Raw genomic sequence first — 26,879 nt, forward strand, 5'->3', positions numbered from 1 at the left:
GTTTTCCTTATTATCAACAGCTTACATTAGTAGGGCACATTTATCACTATTAATGAACCAATAGTGATATTAATACGTTATTATTGACTAGAATCCATACTTTATTCAGATTTCCTTTTCCAAGCTGCTCTGTCAACTGGGTCCTGCTAGCTTGGAGCCGAACCGTATGAAAAGAAGCTTTTTTCCCCTTTCCCCCTTCAAATGGGATGTAAAATCTCAGGTTATTTACACAGGGTTCAGCTCACATTCACTTTTCCATTCTGCATATTGTGTCTTTTGAAAAAAAAAAAATCCTTAATTTTCATTGAGCAGGGCTCCAGAGGGCTCCCTGATGGCTGATTTACAGGGACCAGACCATCTCACCATGATCTCTCTGGGATCACTCAGAACTCACTGCTGGAATTAATGGGGGTTGGGTAGGGGGTGGGATGCAGTGTTAGAAAAGCAAACTATATTATGTGTTTCTTCAAGTCTTCTATCTGGCCCTCTCCTTTTGGAACTCAAGAAGCAGGAATTTGACATTTTTGTTTTCTGGTTCTTTTCCAAGAGTCCTCCCCTCAGGGCAGTAGATGGCTGGAGTCTGGGCTATTTGGCCTGGGAGGAGAGGTGTGCCGAGAATGGGGGAGGAGGTTTCTTTTAGGCTAACACATGGGTCATTACTTCATATATTATCCTGGGCACACATATCCATCTTGAAATGCTTCAGTGGAAAAAGTTAACTGCACATCACCGGTTGTTTACTGAGTGCTAAAGATTGAATCAGAAGGGCTGTGTTCACAAAGCAGAACTGCTGAGGGCTCAGAATGTGACCTTGAGTACATATGCCCTCCCCCAGGTTTCAATCTCTCAATCCATGATACAAGGAGAAGCCTTCCTACAGCATTTATCCTGCTGAATTTCAAGGCTATAAGCAGCAGCAATGTCCCTTTGAGACCTCAGATGAAAAGGGGTCTTAGATTTAAAGGATAAGCTATTCACCCTTGGCTCAAAAAAAGGACATTATTTCTCAAGACAGAGTATGAAAGATTGTGAGATTTTGAGGTTTCCTGGGTGGGGAGGAATAGGCAGGATTTATATTATGTTCCTGTCTATTTATAATATTTTTGGTCTACTTCAAAGTAAAAGAAATAAGAATGTCCTAGAACTCTTTCAAGAACAGAAAAATTCACTCCTCTCCCAGTTTTTCAGGCTGGATGAAATTGCAAGAGTTGTACTCTACTTTTAGCTGATTATGCCCCTAAATAAAGTTTAGACAAATTTTTTTAGGACTGTTGTCTAGAACCTCTTCTACAATATGTAGTAAGATGCACAAAGAATGAAATTTTAGTTGATATGAAGATAAATGATTCCATCATGCTTAAAAATGAATTTTTAAAAAATGATTAAATTCTTATTGATATTTATTTTTTCAAATCAGTGACTTTAGAGTTGATGTTTTGAACTTAAACTATACAGTTAATGGTAACCTGATGGGCTTTCTTCCTGTCACAGCTTAGTTTGGTATCTGAAATAACTCCTATGAATGCATATTGAAACCACATCCGTGTTTCAAGGCCATCAGCTGTTTGTTTTCTGAACACAGATGATACATTGTCACTTCTTGCTTCATATGGCGGTTAAAAAAAAACAACCCATGAGATGTGAGAAGGGAGGATACTGGCCAAATTAGTTATGTCTAGCCTTCACATGGAGAAGGCAATGGCACCCCACTCCAGTACTCTTGCCTGGAAACTCCCATGGACGGAGGAGCCTGGTAGGCTGCAGACCATGGGGTCGCGAAGAGTCGGACACGACTGAGCGACTTCACTTTCACTTTTCCCTTTCATGCATTGGAGAAGGAAATGGCAACCCACTCCAGTGTTCTTGCCTGGAGAATCCCAGGGACGGGGGAACCTGGTGGGCTGCCGTCTATGGGGTCGCACAGAGTCGGACACGACTGAAGTGACTTAGCAGCAGCAGCAGCAGCCTTCACATACTAAAGGATGGATGAAGGAAATAATTAACTAACTCTTGGGTAGATCAATAAGTCTTAGGGTTGCCAGATTTAGCAAATCAGAACGTAGGACGCCCAGTTATATTTGAATTTCAGATAAACAACAAATAACTTTTTTTTAGTTTAAGTATGTCCCATGAAATATTCACGACGTTTATCCTAAAAATTATTCGTTGTTTATCTGAAATTCAAACGTAACTGGGCGTCCTGTAGTTTATCTGGCACCCCTACTTGTAGTGCTGGGATTTCCCGAGGCGCCTGGCTTCCTCCAAGCAGGTGCTCAGCATCTGTGTAATTGTTAGAGCGAAGCCCAAACCAGCCTTGCAGCTTTCACAGCTGCACCCCTAGTGGGGCGGGACCACGCGACCGCGACAGACACACACCCTGGTAGGAGACCGTCACTCGAGACTGGCCAAAGGGTCCACACCCGGGAAGCAGCCCCACCATGTGGTCTCTCTGGGGCTCTCTGCAACCCTTGACAGGTTCCGTCCTTCCCCCTCAGCCCCGGATCCCCAGCCCTACCCTCCATCTCATGACCCTTCGTCACGGGCCGGGGGAGGGACTGCCCGACTCGGCGATCGTTGCCTGACATTGGCAGGGCTTCCCATCCATCACGTTAGGCTCCTTCCATCACGCTGACGTTTCCCAAGTTACGTTTCTCCCGCAAAGCGCGGCGTAGCTAGCGATTGGTGGAGAAGGCGGCGACCGTCCCAGCGGGAGGCGACGGCAGGGCGGGCTCTGGGAGTCGGGGCGAGCCCGAGCTCGTCACCCCCTCGTGCTGCGCTGGTCGTAGCGTCCTGCTGGCCAGTTCCGCGTCGCCCTGCGCCGCTGCAGCCGCTGCAGCCGCCGCGGAACCATGGCTGTGCTCGTCGTGTTCCTGTCCTTCTCGGTGGCGGGTGAGGACCCGGGAGCGGGCAGGGCGCGCTCCGCGAGGGAGCTCCGAGGGCCGCTGGGCTCGGGGGTCGCGGGCAGCCAAGGGTGGGCGGCAGTGGGGCGGGTGCCGCAGTGCGGGCAGCCGGCGGTGGCCTCGCCCCAGCCGTCTCTCTCTCGGTCTTGTCTCTGGGCCAGCCTGTGGCGGCGGGGCCTGGCGGGCTTGCAGGGACTGGGCCGGGCGGGGCGGGGCTGGGTTGCGTGGGGGCACCTGAGCCGGCCTCCACCTTCCGCCTCTTCGAGAAAGGCGCGTCCCGCTGTCTCTTCCGGCCTCTTCCGCCTCGGGAGGCGCTTCGGAGGACCGGAAGGTCGTTCTGATCTGTCTAGTTGGGTACTTCAATCAGCTGATGAACTGCAGCCCTTTGCGAAGAGGCCGATGTCCCAGCTGCCCTTAGCTGCTGCTTTTCTTGGCATTTTTTGGTGTCTTCATTTGTAGCTTGTCATCAGTAATTGGTGAAATCCCCCCTCCCCTCCCCCCACGGTTTTAGGATACGAAAGTTGGAAGTGGAGTATTAGTAATTGTTTTTGTGTGATTATTTTCTCAAGGAGGATTCCAAGTACCTCTCTATCAAGTTTGCAGTAGTTCCCAATTTGAAGGATTTGGAAACTAAGACATGAGTCACGTTCTTGGGGTCACATGTCAAATGGTAGCTTTCTCGGTGAATCTAGGTTCCCCAATATTGAGCAAGGAGAATGCCAGTCAGCTCCTATTTGGCCTCTTCCCGTGTATCATGTAATTAATTTTGCATCAGTCCTTAGGAGAGTGGTCAAGCCTAGATAAATTACCCCACAGCACGCAAGTGGTAAGCAGCAAACCTGGAATTGAACCCAGATCAGTGGGCTCCAAAGCATGGGCCTTTCCTAGTGTACCTGTTGTGGCACGTGTGAGAATGATGGTGCTGGAATCAGGGACACGGAGGGCGGTGAACATGAGACCACATGGAGAACGGTTTGGAGGAATTGGGTCCCTGTTCCCCAGTGTGCCAATTTAAAACTGAGAGGTTAAAAATCTGTCGACGGCCTGTGCCGCTGCTCTGTGAAGTGCTGAGACACTTCACTTTGGGAATGGTGGTTTAATTTTACGTGGAGATACAGACCTTTGATGTTTTTGAAGTCTACAGTTCTTCTCCATCCCTGGAGGGGCCCAGTGTTGTGTTGATGGTAGTTGGCTTATTTTCATGACTGTAGAATTTTAGAGTTGTATTGTTCCTTTCGTCTCTGGCAAGGTCGTTCTGATCTTTCTAGTTGGGTACTTAAGGAGAATTTAATTTTTTAAACTTGGTTTTGGAAATGTAAAGATCTTCCCTTTGATACTGTGATTTAACTGAACATCTTGCTGAAATTCATGTTTTAATGTTATACTTGATCTTCCTGTGATCATTGAGGTTTGGGGGCTTTTGTTAAGTTTTGGTCTGAGGCAAATAATTGCTTCTGTACATGGTTTGAACCTGCTTTCCTAACTAGAAAAGTCTAGTTCATACAGACCAAGAATCTGATCCTGTCAGCTTCTTCACTGCTGTGGTCTTGTCAGATGAGGTTAAATTACTGTTTTCCACAGTGACTAAATGTGACTAAATGAAAAACATCTTTTAAGAGATCTGACTTCTCTATTTGAGGAAAAAATATGTCATTTAAAATGGCGATACCAAACTGGGGAGAGAGTAGAAGTAAACTAGAAGTGAATACCAGGTCATGAGGAGTATTTGGAAAAAAAAATTCAGATGGTTAGTTTGGAGGGGAAAGGCCAAGGGTGAACACATGGAATGTGAAGGGGGGCCATGTTGAAGGAGGATTCGATTTGGTCAGTGATACTTCAGAGATCAAAAGTAGGACCTGTTTAGTTTTTTACATGATTTCATCTTCATTCAGAGATGACAGCGCAGTATGGTGGGCGTTCCCAAAGGGAAGGATTCTTAACCTCTAGCCCAGATTAGGGAGGCTGGGGGAAATTTCCCTAGGCCAGGTGCCTCACGTGTAAATGTGTGAACAGTTGGGGTGGGAAGAAAAGGCTTTTCTGACAGAACAGTATGTGTAAAAGCACAGAGATATGAGAGCAAAAGAGCAAAGAGTTTGGTGGAGCTGAAACGTGTAGGAGTTAAAGTTGCAGAGATTCCACAGAAAGGGTGGTGAAGTGCCTTGGGTGTTATGTTTTGGATTTTGTCTCAGAGGCTCTGGGCACTGAGAAGGTGGTTGAGCTGAAGGGTGAACATTCAGATCTGTAGTTTGAAAAGGTGCTGGGAAGACTGGATCAGAGAGTGGCATGACCGGTCACAAGGAGGCCTGTTCTGTCTAGCCTCAGGAGGGCCTGAGGAGGGCCCTGGACATGGAGGGGAAAGGGCTTGGGAGATAAGAAGAAAAGATGGACAGAACTCAGAGGTTGATGAGCTGTGGTGCTGAGGAAGGGTTTAAAGATGATTAATTCAAACAGCTGGGTGGAAGGTGGCGTCATCCTTTGCTACAGAGAATACAGGAGGCGTGTGTGGAAAAATGGCAAGTTCAGTTCTGAACCTGTTGCGTTTGAAGCACCCATTGAACTTGGAAGGAAATGCTCAGCAGACTGCTGGATATCTAGGCAGAAGGCTTAAGGGGAAATCTAGGCTGAAAATAAAAATCTGGGAACCACGAGTGTGTTTTTGGTGTTTGGAGCCTTAGGGAGTAGACGGGTTCAGGCAGGGGGGAAGCCAACATAGAACAGGAAGCAGTGGGGGTCAAGAATGGAGCTGCAGATCTCCAAAGTGGAGTGTGCTTGATTTTGTGTGCTTCGTAATATATTATGAATCCATTGTTACATTATAATTTGTGAATGTATAGTTTTTAAGTATATTATGTATATTGGGAATACTTTCAAGCTTCGTACTGGGAGGGTTGAAATCTAAATAGTTTGCATGTCACTGCTTTAAAGGAGGGGAAGGGGAAGAAACTGAGGAGAAAGGCAGCCAGAGGGACTGGGAGGAAAACCAGGGGCCTAGGCTTAGGGAGACCAGGGCAGGAGTTTCAAGGACAGAGTTGACAGAATCAGCCGCTTTGGGACGTTACATAAATTGAGGGTTGCAAACTGTCTCTGGGATTTGGTGAGTCATTTCGGTGGCGTGGTGGGGTCAGAAGCTGTGGGTTAGGTAGCATATAGGAGATAAAGAAGCAGAGGAGCCAGGTGGTGGCTGACTACTCTTCCAAGGTGGTTCTTCATCTGAAGGGAAGCAGAGGCAGGAGGGAGCTGGTAGGACCAAAGGAGAGTTTCTGTGGTTTGGATTTTAGAATGGGAGCACCCTACAAGTATTTGTGTGTGCTCAAATAAAAGAGCCAGTTGAGAGGGAAAAGGGCTAGTGCAAGATGTAGCTTCATTCATTCACTCCCTCAACAAGTATTTATGGAGCAGCAGTGTGCCGGGCGCTGTTCTCAACCCTGGGGCTACTGTGTGAAGAAGACAAACCCAAACCCCTGCCCTTATGGGACTCGTACTGTACAGGGCCAGCTTTTTATGCCCCCAACCATACAGCCACCTAACTTCTGGTACAGGGTCTGTTCCAAGTTGGGAGGCCAACTTCTTACACTTTGTGAAGGATTCGAGTGTTGGGACTGTGGAGATGATTCCTGGCAAATGTAGGGTTTGTAAGTTGAGGTGGCGTCTCCGTTCACTAGTCATGTTCACATAGAGGATGGGTGACCTTTCAGGTATCGTGGCGATGCCTGCATGAAGCAGCGGTTTCTTGGTATAGGAGTCTACCTTTTCTCGGCCTCTTGTATGTCCGTTGGAAATACTACGTCGTGGACTTTGTGTCTACAGTCTGAAGTATTACACCTTCTAACTGGTAATGTGTACCCCCCCATTTGACAGTTCTCATTTCACTAGCTTTGCCTGTGGGACATAAGGAAAGCTGGGATCTATCCTAAGATAGACTAACCAGTTGAAATTTCAGAGTGATATACTAGAAATTTTTTGAATTTGCATTTTGAAGAGAGAATTGGTGGTAGAAATAACTTAGAGAGTTCAAGTTTATTTTCTTCCTTTCTAGTTGGGGTCAGGGTTTTGGTTTTTGTTCTTGAAAATCTGGAGAAATGCTACTGATTTCTAATTCTTGCCAAATTGTCACATGCCCCTGTTTAGGGGCCATCTGCAGGAAGGCATCTACATCATTATGAGAATCCTGTTTCATTGCTGTAACTTTGTTATAGCAGAAGGTATGGACTTAAATTCTTGCAGTATACTTTGTAAAGGAATTTATTGATGTTTAGGATTCAGCATTTTGTCCGTCAACATTTAGTATGCTAAGTCAATGGAGAATGGGAAAGTATGTATTTAAAATTTTTTCAGTGTGGTTGCAGAAATTTTGTGATGCTGACTATTAATCTGTTTTCTTTTCAGGTGTCTTTGGGAACGAATTCAGTATATTAAGATCACCAGGGTCTGTTGTTTTCCGGAATGGAAATTGGCCTATTCCAGGAGAGCGAATCCCAGACGTGGCTGCATTGTCCATGGGCTTCTCTGTGAAAGAGGTATGTGTATTTTTAAAAAATATCTGGAGCTGCTTCTGAAAGCATTTTTGTTGATTTATGTTAATAGCCCAAGAGAGTAGCAGGCAAACATAGGTACAGATTATAAAAGTAAAAAATGTATTTGTAGTCAGGGAGATTTTAGGTAAGTGTTCCAAGCTTGGTTATGAAAGCAAATCATTATAAAACATTAACCATGTAATCGTTTATTCATAGTAGTGACGTCCTTTGTTATATTAGAGAATGCATCTGTCCTGCTGTTAATAGGATGTATAAATTTATTGGTTTTCTGCAGTACATGTGATAGATTTGTGTCTCAGTTTAGGCTGCCATTACAAAGTACCACAGACTGGGTGTTTTATGAACAACACTTATTTCTTCCAGTTCTAGGGGCTGGAAGTCCAAGATCAGGGTGCCAGCATGGTGAAAGTCCTCTCCAGGTTGCAGAGTGCCAACTTCTTGTTGTATGTGGTAGAGGGAGCCCTGTGGAGTCCCCTTTATAAGGGGTCTAATCTCATTTATAAGGATTCCATCCTCATGACCTAGGTCCCGCCCTCAGGCCCCTCCTCCTAATACCATCACATTGGAGGGGTTAGGATTTCAACATGAGTTTTGAGGGGACACAAGCATTCAGCCCATTGCAATTTATTATGAATGATGCAGTGTATATGCATCTTACCTGAGTTTAGGAAAATAATGTGGTCAGTAGTCATAACCTGTTGTAGTAACTGACTGCTTACTTGCGATTGTTGCAGAGAGGGCCTAGATCCAGTCAACATGAGAGAGCTTCAAGCTCAGGGCTGGAAGAAAGGAGATGGAGTTTGTTCTATCTCCCTGTCTCCTCCCACTTTAAGGTTTGATGCTTTTGAGGTGGTCTGTAGACATCATCAGTCATTCAGAGGAATGTTCTTCCTAGGTCCTGAGTGCCCTTGAAACCAGAAGCTGTGCACAGGAACTGCCTCTAGGTTAGGCCTCTGGGTGGAGCTCCTTGCATGAATGTGACTTGCTGTTTAAGTATGAAATTTGTACCTTGTTCTTTATGAACTTAATTTTGACTACAAATGGCTGTCAAAATAACCTTTAGAAGTAATTATTAATAAACTATTTTGACTACAAATGGCTGTCAAAATAACCTTTAGAAGTAATTATTAATAAACTACAGTCACTTTCAGTAGGAATTTTATTTATAAAGTGCTTAGTCTAAAGAGAATGTTGTAGTCTTGCTGTGTCACTGTGAAAGAGAAACGTGATATTGTAGTAGATAAGGGCAAAGGATGATGTGAGGGAAGAAAATATCCACAGTTACATGGAGGAGAAAGTGTTTCATAATCTGGAATTTGGAAAGTACCTACATTTTGTTCACTTGCCTGCTTTTTTCCACAGAAGGTTTGAGATGACTTATTATTAGACTTTACTGTTTCAAGTCTGTAGCAGTTAAAATGAAGAAGGTAGAACTCAGCATCCTCAATTAGGAGATTGCAGCTACTGCCTTAAATAAGACGTTTGCTGTCCCTATGAGTTTTCATTGCTGGTATCATCCCAGAACCCCTTAATTCTGCTTGTCAGATGTTACTGGGGAAATGGTTTCCTGAATTGATAATTCAGCACATTTCATGCTTTTCAACGTGCAGGACCTTTCTTGGCCGGGCCTTGCAGTAGGTAACCTATTCCACCGTCCTCGGGCTACTGTTATGGTGATGGTGAAAGGAGTGGACAAGCTTGCTCTACCCCCAGGCAGTGTCATTTCGTACCCTTTGGAGAATGTGAGTATTTACTATAAAGAATTAAAGGGATGCATTTAAAATTTTGTCTTGTCAGCTGTTATTATGGATTGTGTTCTAAGCACTCGTCTTTCTTTTAATGCCCTGATAAGTAAAAGGCAGTTTTGTTTTTTTTAATTATATGATGGTTGCAAATTGATTGAAACTTGGCTGCTTGCTATGCATGAGAGTACTTTCTAAGGTAAGAGGTGAAGAAATTGCCCCGCTCTGAGAATAGTCAGAGGATTGAAAAAGAAACGAATTGAGGGTGTAACTTTTTGACATATTCTCGGGCATTATTTCATCACCTTCCCTTCAGAATTTTATAATTTCTTTTGGTAAGGAAAAGATTGGGGGCAGTTTTGCTGGCTCACTTATTCCTTTACTGGCTTTTCAGGCAATATGGCTGACTGAACTGTTGTGAAAGGCCCTCCTTCTACTGTAAGCGTATGGAGTCAGCAAACATCTTTACATGTATAAAATTGAAAGCAAGAAAGGGATACACAGAGGTGCCAGATATGAATAGAAAATATGGAAGCCACAGTGATGAGCAGGAGCTGAAGGTGAAATTATGTTCCTTACAGAAAGCCAGGGGCTATAAAAATGCTGTCTTGTTCTTGAAAGGAACCCCCAGCTGCCCCAGGGCTACCACAGAGGAGCTGGCTTGCCACCCTTAGCTGTGGAATGCAAAGAGCCCCCTGTGAGAAATCTGAACTATGGGCTTATACTGGGCAGTTAGCTGCTTCAAATTCACACAATCCACCCCACACAGATACGTCCACAATCCAGGGCTGTTTTGGTAAAAGAAAGAATTGAAGAGTTGAATTTACCAAACACTTAAAGGGGAAAAAATGCCATGAGAAAGTCAGCAGGTCCAACAAACAAAATTCACCCCCCTAGAACTACAGATAATAAACCAGTCTCAAAACGAGACTTGAAAATACATACATATATTAAAATTGTGAGAAAGTTAAAGGAATTAAAATTGTGAGAAAGTTAAAGGAACGACTAGAAACTAGAGGTAGTTAAAAGTTTTTTTTTGAGATGTGGTACTTTTATTTCCACTTAAAAATATTTTGTAATTTATATTGATTTCTTTAACCCATGAGTTATTTAGAAGTGTTGTAACATGTGGGTTCTTTCAGGATAATTTTTAATTATTCAGTTTCTAATTTCATTGCATTATAACACTGGTATATACAATGCTGATTTGGGAGGGGGGATTCTTTTCAGACTTTTCCTGTGGTCTAGTATACAGTATCTCCAAGCCAGTATCTCCAAGCACATGACATGTTTACCAAAAAAATGACCATGTACTAGGCCACAAGGCAAAGCTCAACGGATACTATCAGTATCATATAAACCACCTTCTCTGACCACGATGCAGTTAAATCTGAAAAAAATAAATGATACTTTTAAAAAATGACTTCAAATGATAGAAACAAACACAAGATATGAGTCCTCGGGTTTAGAGCACACTGAGGTAGGCTCAAGTCAAATCAACACCTAAATATGAGTGAAACTGAAGACCCATCAAGGACACTGAGTCTTAGCAGAGAGAAGAGATACAGTCGTGACAGAGGAATGAGAGCAAAACGGTAGCAGACTCCTCATCGTTGCCGTTGGAGATTCGAAGTGCAAGAAGGGAAAAGCAGTGACTGCACAGTATGAAGCCAGGCTGAGGATACTGTTTAAGTAGACATAATAAAATGATTTATGATCTAACTGTTGGAAAGGTGCAGAGAGAGAAACTGCATGTAAGGAGACAGGGCTCTGGCTGGTGATGTGGGAGAGCTAAATCCTCATCTTCTATAATGGGCAGTGAATAGGCAATGCCTAAAATTGAAAAGTCAAGATGTAGCAATATAAACACATTATTTAGAGATGGTGGTAAGAAGAAAAGGAGACAAAGGATTTGAAAGTGAATGCTACAAGTAGGTACAAAGGATGTAATGTCAGCATGAGTGTAGTTAACACTGCTGTATGATACATATGAAAGTTGTCAAAAGAGTAAATTCTAAGTTCTCATCACAAGGACAAAAATTTTCTTTTTTGTATCTGTATGATGATGGTAATTATTACTGTGGTAATAATTTCACAATGATAACTTATACAGTGATGTATGTCAGTTATCTCAATAAAACTGAAAAAAATTAACTTGAAGTGAGGAAGAAAAAACATGGAGGAAACAAAGTGAGTACCTCAGAGGAATAGGAAACGGGCAAACTTATTTTCATAAAAAATCTTATAGAACTACTGGTCTCTTAAGTGGCATGTGTATAAAAATTTTTTAAAAGTCAATAAGAAAAGATACTGGAACAGACACAGTCCTAAATAATTCATGGGTTGAGAAAACTACAGCAGAGATTTTGAAATTATTTGTAACTGAAATGTACCATATATTTTTAAAATTGTGGGGTGCAGCTAAAGTGGTAAGAAGGAAATTTATAACCTTAAATGCACATGTTAGATAATTTCAAAGATTGGAAATTAGTGAGCTAAAGAAACCAGAAGAATTTCAGAGTAAATGGAAGGGAACAATAAAAATGAAAGGTGTGTTAAAACATTTTTCTTAGTCTTCACAAACATTATTAAGTAGCTTGCTGTGTGTGATTTTCTGTGAAAATCACTGTAGAAGATCTCTTTAAAAAAATACATTAAAAATCCAAAATGCCCTTCAGATTTTCATTAGCCTACAATCTGAAATTAAACATTTTAAAAAGAGTAGCCTCATTTTACATGAGTAGAAACTGTGAAAAGAGCTCATGTTACTGCTTGACCCTGACTGACTGCCTCTAAGGGGAAAAATCCACCCCAAAACAAACAAAAGCTTTAGAATTCCACTTAATGAAGCTTCTATTTGATTAGCTAGCTGTTATCATTAGTTTCAAGTCCTATAGATAGAGAATTTCTATTTTCTCTAGGACAAACATGTGCGTATCCTTATAGTTTTAAGCATGAGCTTTTTTTCCTTTTCCAGTTTAGCAGGTCTGTATCCTTTCTTCCTTCCCAGTTTGGCGTTCACCTGACTCAGTAGCTTCTCCAGTTTGACTGCTAGGGACATGTCACCTTTAATCTTCAACTTTCCTGCCATGAATGCCACTGAGGTGAAATGAGGCTGGAGAGTTGTGTTACGTGTTCTCATATTCCTTCCAAAGCCCAAGGAAGTTGACTGAGGGATTGCAAAAGGAGCACGTTTGTGGCTGACTTGGGATGCTTATAAAAAGGATGCTTTTGCAAGTTGGAACTCTCTTCCCCTTCTTCAGTTAAACATTAACTTATTTTAAGAGAATCTGGGGAAGAGTTGATATGCATTGAGTAAGAGAAAAAAATTAATTTCAGTTACTAAACATTTATTTCTGCTTGGCCCACATTAACATGCTACTTATAAACATGAACCTTTTAATAGTAAAAGAAACTACTGAAAAAAATCACTCTGAGAAATCTCCATTAAAACAAAAACATTGCTACTATATTGCTTGTTTTAATAATGATAAGAATAAAATACTTTTTGAGGGAAAAAATTACCATTATCTCTTTTAAAAAATAATATGGGGGCAGAAACAGGTCTATGGGAGTAGAAGTCAGAATTTTGATTACCCTTGGGGGTGGAGGGAGTTGGTAGAGAGGCTTGTAGGGTGCTGATGTTTTATTTTGATCTGGTGGGGCTATATGAATATCCATTTCTAAATATTCCCTGAATTGTTAAGCCAAGATTTATGCACCATATTATATGTATGTTGTGTGTATGCGTGATCAGTTGCATCCAACTCTTTGTGACCCCATGGGACTGTAGCCCACAAATCTCCTCTGTCCATGGGAATTTTCTAGGCAAAAATACTGGAGTGGGCTACCATTTTTTTCTCCAGGGGAATCTTCCCGACCCAGGGATCAGACCCTGTGTCTCCTACATTGGTAGGCAGATTCTTTAGCACTGAGCCACCTGGGAAGCCCCATATGTATGTTACACTGTAACAAGAAATTCAGGGGAAAAAGTACATTTTATCACAATTACCAATTTCAGTTTATTAATACCATGTGGTCCCAAGATAAATTTCACATTCAAATTTCTTGTGACATACTTTGTGCCTTGCCTAGGAATCTTCAGTCCATCTGAAGACTAAACCCTACACCTTATTAAACATTTTTTCCTTTTTTAAAAATTATTTTTAAATTTTTATTTATTTTTAATTGGAGAATAATTGCTTTACAATGTTGTGTTGGTTTCTACATCAACATGAATTAACCATAGATGTATGTCCCCTCCCTCTTGAACCTCCCTCCCATCCCTTAAACATTTTTAAAGTTTTGAAATGAAAAATGAGGTCTGTTTCTTTCAATCAAATTCAAGTCTTCAAATTCCCTTCACCTCTTAAATGCGTTAATAAATTATGGTAGAGTATACATTCATTGTGGCACATTTTATCAATATTGAAACCAAATGTGTTCCTGCTAAAAAATACCTGAATGACCAACTGAACCTGCCTGCCAGTGCAGGAGATGCCAGAGACATGGGTTTGATCCCTGGGTCAGGAGGATCCCCTGGAGGAGGAAATGGCAACCCACTCCAGTATTCTTGCCTGGAGAATCCCATGGACAGAGGAACCCTACAGTCCATGGGGTCGCAAAGAGTTGGACTCGACTGAGGGGCTGAGCACACGCACGACCACCTGAAAGTGATGCCTTGCACAAGATAGTGTTTTGTCCTTAATTTTGCAAGTTGTTTCTTATTTAGGCAATTTGGAGACACAAACTTATTGGCCCACTAGGGGGCTGTTTAATCTGCAGTATCCTCAAACAGGTTCTTTGTATTTGGATATGATTTGGGTCTTTTAAATTTCCATAGAAAATGCTGGTACTTTTTTTTTAAGACTCCCTTTTTAATATTTAAGTGATTTTTCTTCCTACTTGGGTTCAGATAATAATTAAGGTCTCACTCTTAAATTTCAGGCAGTTCCTTTTAGTCTTGACAGCGTGGCAAATTCCATTCACTCCTTATTTTCTGAAGAAACTCCTGTGGTTTTGCAGTTGGCTCCCAGTGAGGAAGTAAGTTGTGATCGTTTTTATTTTAAATGCTTTGAAAAATAAGCTCTCATTATTTAATGAAAATTTAAAACGAATTTTATGAAAAATGCTGATGGACTTTGGTATATTGGAATTAATCTGCAGAATGTAATACAATTTTGGCTTCTTCTTCCAGAGAGTGTACATGGTGGGGAAGGCAAACTCAGTTTTTGAAGATCTCTCAGTAACGCTCAGACAGCTCCGCAATCGACTGTTTCAAGAAAACTCGGTTCTCACTTCACTTCCCCTCAATTCTCTGAGTAGAAACAATGAAGTAAGTAGTGTAGTCATTGAATGAAGAAATGAATATTACTAATTTCTCATGCCTCTGACTTTAGAGCCAAGTTGAAATTTTAGAAAATGAAAAGTTTTACAAGCTTCCTGCTGGAGTAGATTCTTTTTTTCCTTGAATGTAATTTTTTTTTTTTTAATTTTATTTTATTTTTAAACTTTACATAACTGTATTAGATTTGCCAAATATCAAAATGAATGTAATTTTTAAAAAATGATTCTCATGAACTGACTCTTTTTGTGAGCTGGGCTATAGTAAATAGTATGACATACTAGTGCAAGGGTTGCCACCAGTTAATCCTGAGGCCAGAAATCACAGTAACTACTTTGGTAGTGGGTGAGCTGGCTAGATCTGGTAATGTGGGAGCTATCGCTCACTGCCTCTTCTGGTGTGTTGCCTCATTTTCCTATGCATTCTCAGCTGTCCAGTGAAGGGCGCTACCCTTGCTTTGACTCCTGTATGTCAGCTTTACCACCTATTCACCTGTTCATGCACCCTCTTAACCACACGGCATGCCACCTTTGTGGTAGCCTCCTTTCACCTACTCTGGATGACCAGGACTACCACCTTTTATTCTTCAAGGGATGTGAGCAAATGAGGCTATTGGCAAGACCTCGTTGCAGCGCACCAGAATATTCTGATGCCCTGAGGGAAAACCACTTTAGAGTCTGGATGCTTTATCATGGCTTTATCAAAAATAAAGTTATTGAGAGGCAGTTGCTGTGCTGGAGAATAACTTATCACCATTTTGTTAGGAAGTACTATTCTATAAGCATTTTCAATTGACGTGAACCTAGCAAATGGAGGACAGTTGCATAAATTCACTCATGTGTTTAATGTCTGTAACATCCTGTGCCTTACTTGATAGATGGCAAATACAGATCTTGGATGCGTATTTAAGATAATGCTCATTTCTTTCTGCTCTCTGCAGGTTGATCTCCTTTTTCTTTCTGAACTGCAAGTGCTACGTGATATTTCAAGTTTGGTAAGTAGGCTACTCTCATTTGTCAGTTCCATTTATTCTGGCTTCAGAAGACATTTCTAGAGATTCCTTGAATGGTAATGAAACCAATCAAAAAGTTTACATATGCCTTAGATTTGATTCCATGGAAGTTGAGAAATTAGTGGTGGTGGTGGGGATTTTGAACTCATCTCATGTTAACACATTACTCCGCATTTTTACTTTTAGGAGAGAGATTCCAAGTACACAGGCCTAGGAATAAGGCCTCCCCTGGCTATAGTCCTGACCTGTTGATTTCTCCTCGGATATTAAGACTTAATTACTGTATCTTTATCTTTGGGTGTAAAATAGACCTCGATAGAAAATACAGTTTTGACTAACAGTGCTGTCAACCAAGTCAGGAAGGGGATAAAAATGCCTGTAGTATGTTCTTTTTTGGGGGGGGGGGGGGGCGGTGAATGTTTTTTTTTTCCTTTTTAATCCTATGATCAAATAGAAAAACTTAACCTGTGTGCTATCTTCTACAGTTATTGCCCAAACTTTCAGTGGGGTTGGTTTGGGGAGTGTGGAAGTGTGCTAGTGGTGTGGGAGGTGAGCACTGATGGGCTCATCTCTCTATAGGATCAGACTGGTCCAACTACCTGTTCTCTCATACCCTGGCCCATATCTGAGGTTTTTAAGAAATTTTAAAACAAGTTTTTATTATAATTGCTTTTAAAAACTAAGATCTGTGTTGGATTTCAGAAACTCCCATTTTAACCAGTTCCATTTGCCACCCTCCCAGACTTTGTGTATTGTGGTATGTGCATGCATGCTCAGTCACTCAGTCGTGTCTGACTCTTTGTGACCCCGTGGACTGTAGCCCACCAGGCTCCTCTGTCCATGGGATTCTCCAGGCAGAATACTGGAGTGGGTTGCCATTTCCTCCTCTGGGGGATCTTCCCCACCCAAGGGTCGAACCCACATCTCTTGCATTGGCAGGTGGATCTTTACCACCGAGCAACCTGGGAAGCCCATACCGTGGTACACTGGGGTGCCCCTGTTGTACCTTTTAGGTATAAAACTCCAACTGGCTGTGTTTGACATTACTTTATCCACTTCCTTTTGTTTGTTCTCCTAAGTTGTCTCGACATAAGCATCTAGCCAAGGATCATTCTCCTGATTTATACTCACTGGAGTTAGCAGGCCTGGATGAAATTGGGAAACACTATGGGGAAGACTCTGAACAATTTAGAGATGCCTCTAAGATCCTTATTGATGCTCTGCAAAAGGTAAATCATCGATGGAGTGTGAGCAGTTAAGAGTATGACCATTTGACTTTTTGCTTCCTAATGGGAAAATCTGCTTAGTGAAAGACTACTGATTGAAGTCTTCTACTCGCCTTCTTTGAGGGCTGAGGATGGAGTAGGTGGGTCACAGGTATATAGTGGGATGTCCGTGTGTCTTTCCTTCTTTGAGCTGTGCAGCACAGCTTGCAGGATCTTAGTTCCCCCCAGAGATTGAACCTGGGCCCTGGCAGTGAGCTGAATCTTAACCACTGGACCACCAGAGAACTACCAGAGATCATCTCTTTCTAAAGCTGGCAGAGGCAGCATAGGAAATGATTGATAACTCTAGTACAGTACTTTTTTCTTTTCATCATGGTAAAATATAGCTAACATAAAATTTACCATTTAACTATTTGTAAGTGTACAGTTCTGTGGACTAAAAACATTCAGATTGTTGTGCAACTGTACCACCATCCATTGCCAGGACTTTCATCTTCCCTGAAACGCTGTCGCCATTAAACCCTATGAAATAATCAAAGAACAACACTTGGCACAGCACCAGACATGTAGTAGACTACTAGTAAATGCTACTTTTCCTCTGCCCTTGAAGTTATCCACCTGCAGCCCTTCAGTGAGGCTTCAGTTAAAACCTTTGTAGGTGTGATTAACCAGAGACCACTTAGAAAGATTTCCTTTTCCACTTCCCTGCTCCCAATTTATACGCCAACAAATTCAGTGACTACTTTCTTATTCTGAGTATTTGAGCTGAATCTTAACAGCTTTCTGAATATTTTAACATAATCAAAACCTTTAAGACTTGCCTATTTTAAGACTGCATTTCATGAGCCAATAGGTAATTGTGTTTGTTCTTGTAGGTGCACCGAAGCTTTACAAAAATTTTAATAAGTATGTGTTTTGAGATTCTTACTAATGCCATTAACGCTTCAGTTTGCAGATGACATGTACAATCTCTATGGTGGGAATGCAGTGGTAGAGTTAGTGACTGTCAGATCGTTCGACACATCCCTTGTGAGGAAGACGAGGAATATCCTTGAGACAAAACAAGTGGTGAGTACATTTTTGGATCATGCTTTAAAATTGTAAAATGAACTCTTAAAAAACCCACCAAATCTTGTATCACCTGTGGGCAGTATGCATGAGCAATCAGTAAATCTGAAAAATGATTAAAACATAGGTTTCTTATTCACGGAGGTATTGTGTTTTATAAGTGATACTCAGTTCTTTGGGGTTGTAATCAGATAATATACTTTGTTAGGGATAAAAGCAAATCTGTAGGAGCTGGTGAGATAATTCAAATACAGGTATTACACGGAGATGTCAGACATTAGCGTGCAGGAGGAGTGTGGTGCTCTCAACTTGTGGAATCTGCTTTTCTCAGAGGCACATCGTCTTTGTGATATAGTCTCTCATTTTCCTGCTATGTACTCTCTCTATAATTCTACAAATTTTTGGCCTGGATCTTACTTTGATTTTTAAGCATTTAGAGGATCATAGGCAAGGGTGCCAGCCCCAGTAAAACAAGTGTATATGCACACAGCCGAAGCATCATGTGGCCAAGAACATTATTTACAGCTGGCTTTATCCCTCAGAGCAGTCAGATCCCCAGTCTTTTATGGACACGCTCCTTTGGGCCCCACGGGACTGAAGAGTGAGATGCTCAAGGGTAATGTGTGTTCAAGACAATCTGGACATGGCTGGTCTGAGATTGTTTCTTCCTAAATAGGAGTGGGAGAACCTCTGTTTAAAACAGCACACCAGGCTAGACAAACTGAAAAATTTTCACATGACAGAGCATCTAGATAATGGCCAATTAAAAAAAAAATTACCCTTTTGAGCACATAGTTTAACTCTCAAGAAAGTAAGGGGAACTGGAGAACTGTGTAGTAACCAGGCTATCCTGAGGACATTGCCAGTTGGGTTACCAAGGGACTGGCTCTCTGTCGGGAGTTGGAACTGAGACTTCCTTGTGTAGCTGGGATGCCAGAAGGGCCCACAATGAGAGGGTAGATTAGAAAACAGCCTACCTACCAGCAAAGGGGGACCTCCAGGTGGTGGTAGTGGTAAAGAACCTGCCTGCCAATGCAGGAGACGTAAAAGACACTGGTTCAAACCATGGGTCAGGAAGATCCCCTGGAGGAGGGCATGGCAATCCACTCCTGTATTCTTACCTGGAGAATCCTATGGACAGAGGAGCCTGGCGGGCTACAGTCCATAGGGTCACAGAGAGTCGGACATGACTGGAGTGACATTAGCACGCACACGCCAGCAAAGGGAGACAGAAAGGCCACTTGGGTGCTGTGCAGGCAGGGTATGTGTTGGGGGTGGTGGAATGTCTCCTAGGGAAGCCTCGGGCCAAGAAATCAACACAAACCCTGGTCCTAAGCTGGTAAGAGGGGTGGCCCCCACCCAGCAGAAATGAATGAAAACCTCCCTGGCAGGATACACCCTCCACACACAGGATACAAAAGTATGTAACATGTAATACTAAACAATTTTTAACATGTAACACTCTAAAGCTGAAGGATTAATACCTGTTCCTTTGAAGCTCCCTCTTGTCTTACTCCTCTACCTTCCCCACCTAGAGAAACCTGCTCTAATATTATGTTAACCATTCCTTGGCTTTTCTTTACAGTTTTAATACAGATGTATTTATCCTTAAGGACTTCCCTGATAGCTCAGATGGTAAAGAATCTGCCTGCAATGCAGGAGACCTGGGTTAGGAAGATCCCCTGGAGAAGGAAATGGCAACCCACTCCAGTATTCTTGCCTGGGAAATCTCATGGACAGAGGAGCCTGGTGGGCTACAGTCCATGGGGTCGCAGAGTCAGATACGACTGAGTGACTAACGCTTTCACTTCATTTCGGCTTAAACAATGTTGTTTGGAATCATACTATGTTTTTTCTGAGCAAAGGCTGAGTATCTGAGAGCCATGCATGCTGATCGAGCAGTGGAGGTCATTTTGCTGCTATATGTTGCATTGCACGGATGTGCCAGTTATCCATTCTGTTGATAGACATCCTTGTACATGTCTCTCTACACATATACAAGTGCTCCCTAGGGTATGAACTGGCTGGATCACCGTATATGCACACCGTCAACTTTATTGGTATTGCCAAATTTTCTCAAGCAGTTGAGCCACTTTCTGCTTCCACCAACAGTGTTTATCTTCTTCGTGAAGGCTCCTCCTTCTTAGTTCCTAGTATATGTAGCTCTTATGCCACTTAGTATGTTTGTTACATAAATTAATCACAGCTATCAAATTGTGGTAATTTCCTAACTTAATATTCTTCCATCTTGATTTTCTTTTATTGTAGAAGGACCCCTCAACTACCTATAACCTTGCATATAAATATAATTTTGAATATCCCGTGGTTTTCAACCTGGTACTTTGGATAATGATCGGCTTGGCCTTGACTCTGATTGTCACCTGTTACAATATTTGGAACATGGATCCTGGATATGATAGCATCATTTATAGGATGACAAACCAGAAGATTCGAATGGATTGAACTTTCCTTATGACAAACTTGGAAAGAAAGAGGGTTTGAAAATTGGCTGTTTCATTAAAATAAATCTTTTAGTGTAGTTTAAACTAGATAGTACACTTTAAATTTATTAAAAAAACAAATTTTGTTCTCGTGTGTGTGTGCCTGTGATGTTCTTTTAGAGTGAGTTATATAGTATTGATGTGAGTTGACTTGTGTGATATAGATTCCATAATATGCTTAAATACGATGATATAACCATTTAATATAATTTCATTCCATCTACTATTTGGAAATATGCACTGTAATAAATGTAAAACATTTAGAATAGTTTGTGTTATTTATGTTGGGAAAATGCACTGAATTTGAAATGTTTAACTTCCTTACACAGGACAGGTTAAAAGTGACATTTGGGCTGTTATATACTATGAACCATTTGTAAATGTCTTAATGTAAATATCTCTGAAACAAGAAAAGGTTTTTAACTTCAAGCAGCTATTAAGTATGAATGTGCTTCCACAGTCATTCACATTTTCAATTGCATCTGATTGACAGATGATAGCTGTTTTTTTTAATCTCTTCTGAAATTTTGGTGATCCGAATGGTCAAGTGTGGATATTAAACATACTACATTAATCTAAGAAGGAACTAGCTTTGTGGAGTTAAGACACTTGTAATCATATACACAAAAACATTTGGGGGACATCTTGGGGCATGATTTCAGTCATTTTTCCCCTTGTGTAAGTTACTCTGGTTTACGGTACAAAATTGTTCTATATAGAATGTTAAGTTGTTAAGTGGAAGTAGATACTCCCTACTTTTTATGTGAAAGTGGACCAATGTCTATAAAGAGTGACAAATAAAGTTAATGATGATTCAAAATTTGTGTCATTTCAATACTACATCTATTTTCTATTGTAAAAACCTAAACAGGGTTTTGATCATAATTGGCTGTTTTGTTATACAGACTTTTTTAACATTTGTTTATTCCCACTGCACCTCCTGAGATTGATTCATTACCAATATGAGGAAGACATTTTACTTTCTATGCTTATTATTGAATTTACAGAGAATATGATAAATTCACACTAGACTTCAGGTGGGGAAGGCTTAAATTTCCCTATAGTGTTTAGAAAAGTGACTATGCAACTATTAAATACTGATTAGAATATGAAGGACCATCTAATAAGGTAAAAGGCTTAAGGGTTAGTTTTAAAGTCTCATAGCTTATGACTTACCCAATTAAAATTTTAAGCTTCACGCTTATGTAGTTAAGTTAGAGTTATGCTGCCTTGCCCCTGGGAACCCTACTTGGGTTTAGAATTAGCTGTGTCTCTCTTCTCGCAAAAATCATCATTTCTGATTAGCATGTTTGAGAAGATGAAGTCTATTGAGCTGTGTTTTCTGCCACCACTGCAAGGTACCTTTGACAGCTACAGTGGTAAACTTCCATCGAGTGTTTCTTTTCTTTTCACCTCTCATTGAGCTATAGTGAAGCTGATAACTGCACAGGAAAGAAAAATCAGTTGTCCTAAAATCACTCAAGCAGTCACCACCACAACTCCCTGCCAAGCTCATGAAGGTGAGGGCGTTTCCAGCCATCTAACCTGGAACACTCTGACCCCCATGGAACCCAACGGGGCCTATGTCTAGGGGACAGGGATCTATAATGCTGCAGAGGGGTTAAAATCCACTTTTCTTCCACAAGTTTCTTATATAAATATTGCCATAGAAGTTAGATTGTTATGATTAAATGTGAAGTAAACCAATGCCTTTGTAATTTAAAACTGATGAGACTAAGTTCTAGAAGAAGAAAAAAACTTACCTACACGACAGCACTAATCCATATAGGGTAAATGGCACCAGCACCATCTATGTTAGGCAGAGAGCAGTTAATTAAAATAAATGTTCTGCCAAGATTATTATACCTGTTGCTGATGATTTGCTCTTAAATTAAGTCTAATTTGTTCAGGAACATAAATCACGATGTGGAGATTTGTGTGAGAGGCAGGCGAGTCAGGCTTGTGGCAGACTATTCCACTGACGGTGAAAGAGAAAACCCAATCACTTCATAGCTAATTGGTGGAATATTTCAAGTGTATAAAACATTTGAGATTCTACATGTGGCAGATACTGCTTACGGCCCAATTCTATCAGGAATAATAGAGAATTGATTTTCTTTGGCTATGTCTCTTTTGAAGGAATTACATACTGAATATCTATTTTCACTGGTACCAAATAATATGGAACATCATAAACTTACTTTTCAACAGATGATCAAACCAACAATTTCCAAAACATGCAGTGGGCGTCAGGCTTCAGGTAGGTTTCTTTCCGGCCTTTCATGACCAAGTGACTATGCAGTAGTTTCCTGGAAAAATAAGAGTTGTCAGAAAAAGGCATTAATTAAGAAGCACTGTGACTGAAATACAGATGAATTCAGTTAACTGATTCACCACTTACTAGCTGAACAACCTTGGGCAAATCTCTTAATCCTGAATCAGAGTTTTTAATGTATGTAATGGGCATGGTAATACTTCTGTGAAAATCAACATTCACTGGGATAACATGCTCGAATGTTTGTCTGTGTTTAATATAAACTATAGTAATAGTACTAAATTCAAGGAACTCGGCTTGGACCCATCACTGTACCACTGATAGGTATTGGCTAGTTTCTTGGTTGCAAATAATAGGAACAAACTTTGGTTACTAAGTTAGGTCACTCGTCCCACTAGTGACCTTTCACTGGACACAGATCCAGTTCAGGAGTACAGTTGCTATTTGGTTGTCCTTGCTCCTTCAATCTGGGATGGTTCATGGCCGTGCCTCACGGCTCACAGGATCTTAGTTCTCTGACCAGGGATTGAACCTGGGGCCTTGTGGTGAAAGCGCTTGAGTCCTAACCACTGTTCACTTTTGAAAGAGTAACAGTGATTTTATAGAATGTCCCTCAGTTGGGGTTGGTTTGATACTTGCTCATGGTGTCAAGAGGCACATGATCTCAGTATATCTAGTCTTTGGTGACATTAACTTCTTTAAAATAATCCAAGAAAATTTTCCACAAATAAGAGAAAACTCTACATATTGATGGAGAAGGAAATGGCAACCCACTCCAGTGTTCTTGCCTGGAGAATCCCAGGGACGGGGGATCCTGGTGGGCTGCCATCTATGGGGTTGCATAGAGTCGGACACGACAAGCGACTTAGCAACAGCAGCAGCTACGTATTGAAATGGTCTCTACCACTGAAATGGTACCTCGGAAAACTGCCATTAATCTATCAATTCTGAGACATATCTTAGTAACATTTTACACTTTTAAGACAAAAGATCTTTAGGGCTTCCAGGCAAAAGGTCAAATTACTTATATGAATAAGAAAATCTGCCTGGTATCAGACCTCTCATGTGTAATATACAAAGTATTGCAAGGATGGAATAGCATTTTCAAGAAACCCAAGGAAAGACCATGCAAGCCCAGAATGTTATATCTAGAATCATAGAGAACAAGTTTCAATTTTGAACTACTCTTAAAAGACACAAAAATAGACTTGACAAATGAAGACATCTTGAATAGAAAAATAACATGTATATCAGTCAGTGTGCTCCTGAGAATATATGGGGAAAAATACACACACACATATATATATATATATATATATATACACAGATTTATTTGAAGGAATTGGTTCATGTGATGGTATAGACCTAACAGAAGCAGAAGATACTAAGAAGAGGTGGCAAGAACTCAAAGAAGAACTGTACAAAAAAGGTCTTAATGACCCAGATAACCATGATGGTGTAATCACTCACCTAGAGCCAGACATCTTGGAATGTGAAGTCAAGTGGGCCTTACAAAGCATTACTATGAACAAAGCTAGTGGAGGTGATCGAATTCCAGCTGAGCAATTTCAATCCTAAAAGATGATGCTGTTAAAATGCTGCACTTAATATGCCAGCAATTTGGAAAACTCAACAGTGGGCACTGGACTGGAAAAGGTCAGTTTTCATTCCAATCCCAAAGAAAGGCAATGCCAAAGAACGTTCAAACTACCATACGGTTGCATTCATTTCACATGCTAGCAGGTAATGCTCAAAATCCTCCAAGCTAGGCTTCAATAGTACGTAAACCGAGAACATCCAGATGTACAAGCTGGATTCAGAAAAGGCAGAGGAACCAGAGATCAAATTGCCAGCATCCATTGGATCATAGAAAAAAGCAAGGGAATTTCAGAAAAACATCTATTTCTGCTTCACTGACTATGCTAAAGCCTTTGACTGCATCACAACAGAGGAAAATTTTTAAAAGAGATGGGAATACCAGACCACCTTACCTGCCTCCTAAGAAACCTGTATGCAGGACAAGAAGCAACAGTTGAACTAGACATGGAACAACTGACTGGTTCAAAATTGGAGTACAACAAGGCTGTATATTGTCACCCTGCTTATTAAACTTATATGCAGAGCACATTATGCAAAATGCTGGGCTGGATGAAGCATAAACTGGAATCAAGATTGGCGGGAGAAATATCAATAACCTCAGATATGCAGATGACACCACCCTAAAGGCAGAAAGTGAAGGGAACTAAAGAGCCTCTTTATGAAGGTGAAAGAGGAGAGTGAAAAAGCTGGCTTAAAACTCAACATTCAAAAAACTAAGATCATGGCTTCCAGTGCCATCACTTCATGGGAAATAGATGGGGAAACAGTATGGCAGACTTTAGTTTCTTGGGCTCCAAAATCATGCGGACAGTGAGTGCAGCCATGAAACTAAAAGACGCTTGCTCCTTGGAAGAAAAACTATGATAAACCTAGACGGCATATTAAAAAGCAGAGACACCACTTTGCCAACAAAGGCCAGTATACTCAAGGCTATGGTTTTTCCAGTAGTCATGTACAGATGTGAGAGTTGGACCATAAAAAAGACTGAGTGAAAAAGAATTTATGTTTTTGAACTGTGGTGATGGAGAAGACCCTTGAGAGTCCCTTGGACAGCAAGGAGATCAAACCGGTCAATCCTAAAGGAAATCAACGCTGAATGTTCACTGGAAGGACTGCTGTAAAGCTCCAATACTTTGGTCACCTGATGCAAAGAGTCGATTCACTGGAAAATCAGCTGATGTTGGGAAAGGTTGAAGGCAGGTGAAGGGGGCGACAGAGGATGAGATGGTTGGATGGCATCATCAACTCAATGGACATGAGTTTGAGCAAACCCCAGGAGGTGGTGAAGGACAGGGAGGCCTGGCCTGCTGCAGTCCACGGGGTCACAAAGAGTTGAACATGACTGAGCTACTGAACAACAACAAACAATCATATGGGCACAGGCCAGTGGGCTGGAATCTCAAGCCTGTACTGTGAAAACCTGAGGCAGAATTCCTTCTTACAAGAACACTCTTGCTGGACTGAGGGCCCACCCTACTCCAGTAATGACCTAACTAATTACATCTGCAAGGACCCTATTTCCAAACAAGGGCACATTGCATGGTACCAGGGCTTAGAACTTCAACATATCTTTTTGGTAGACCAATATCAACCCACAGTATCATAGAAATGTCAGTTCTTCCTAAATTAATTAACAAATTTCATCAATCCTAGTGAAAATAAAAATGTTTTAACAGAGCTAGACAGGTTGATCCTGACGTTTACATGAAAAACAAAGAACAGTGAAAAGGAAAAGTTACAAGGGTGAATTAGCTCTATCAGATATTAAAACATAAAGCTTCCATGATTAAAACAATATAGTACTGATGTTATTAGACAAACCAATGGAATAGAATAGAAAGTCTACAAACAGACGAAGTACATAAAGAAATTTAGTATATGGTAGAAATAGCATCTCAAATCACTGGGCAAAGGTGAACTTTTGAATAAATTATATTGAGGCAACAGGATACCCATTTGGCGGATCCCTAATCGCCTAACATATGCAAGAACAAATGCCAAATGGATGTGAGATCTGGATTTTAAAAAGAAATAAACCATACAAGTACTGGAAGAAAACAGGGTGAGTTATTTCACAGTCTGAGTGTAGCAAACATCTTCCCAACTTGACTCAAAATGTAGATGTAATAAAAGTTTGATAAATATAAAAATATAAAATTTTTTTCTAATTTTATGAGGTATATTTTATATATAATATACCTATTTCAAGTGTACAATTCAGTGATGTTTTAGCAAATTTACCAAGCTCTGCGACATGGCCATAAATCAGTTTCGAACCTTGTTATCACCCCACTAAGATCCCTCATGCACATTTACTGTTGATCCCATTTCATACTCTAACCCCCTGACCCAGGCAAGCACTAACCTACTTTCTGTCTCTATATTATCTGCCTTTTCTAGATATTTTATATAAATGACATCATATAGTATGCAGTCTCCTGTGTCTGGTTTCTTTCACTGGGCATCAGGTTTTTGAAGTTCATTTATGTTACAGCATGTATACACAGTTCTTTTCTGTTGTTGAGCAGTATCTCTATATGGATAGATCACATTTTATTTGTCCACTCAACAGTGTGGGGCTATTATGAGTAATACTGCTAAAAATACCACAAATGAAGAAAATATTTGCAACATACCTCACAGATAAAAGTACTATTTCTAATATATAAACTCAAAA

At 40.9% G+C, this 26,879-nt stretch overlaps 1 protein-coding gene across 1 annotated transcript; it reads left to right on the forward strand.

Annotated features, from left to right (window-relative positions):
* Positions 1-2,719: 2,719 nt before the first annotated feature.
* Positions 2,720-21,148, forward strand: ATP6AP2 (ATPase H+ transporting accessory protein 2). The gene is made up of 9 exons (XM_006042940.3): positions 2,720-2,889; positions 7,287-7,417; positions 9,046-9,177; positions 14,125-14,220; positions 14,375-14,512; positions 15,462-15,515; positions 16,613-16,762; positions 17,708-17,827; positions 20,096-21,148. The coding sequence occupies exons 1-9, from the start codon at positions 2,850-2,852 to the stop codon at positions 20,288-20,290; spliced, it is 1,056 nt and encodes a 351-aa protein (XP_006043002.1). The 5' UTR covers positions 2,720-2,849; the 3' UTR covers positions 20,291-21,148.
* Positions 21,149-26,879: the final 5,731 nt, after the last annotated feature.

The sequence above is a fragment of the Bubalus bubalis genome, chromosome X (genome assembly GCF_019923935.1).
Source record: "Bubalus bubalis isolate 160015118507 breed Murrah chromosome X, NDDB_SH_1, whole genome shotgun sequence".
In the NCBI taxonomy this organism is placed as follows: Eukaryota; Metazoa; Chordata; class Mammalia; order Artiodactyla; family Bovidae; genus Bubalus; species Bubalus bubalis.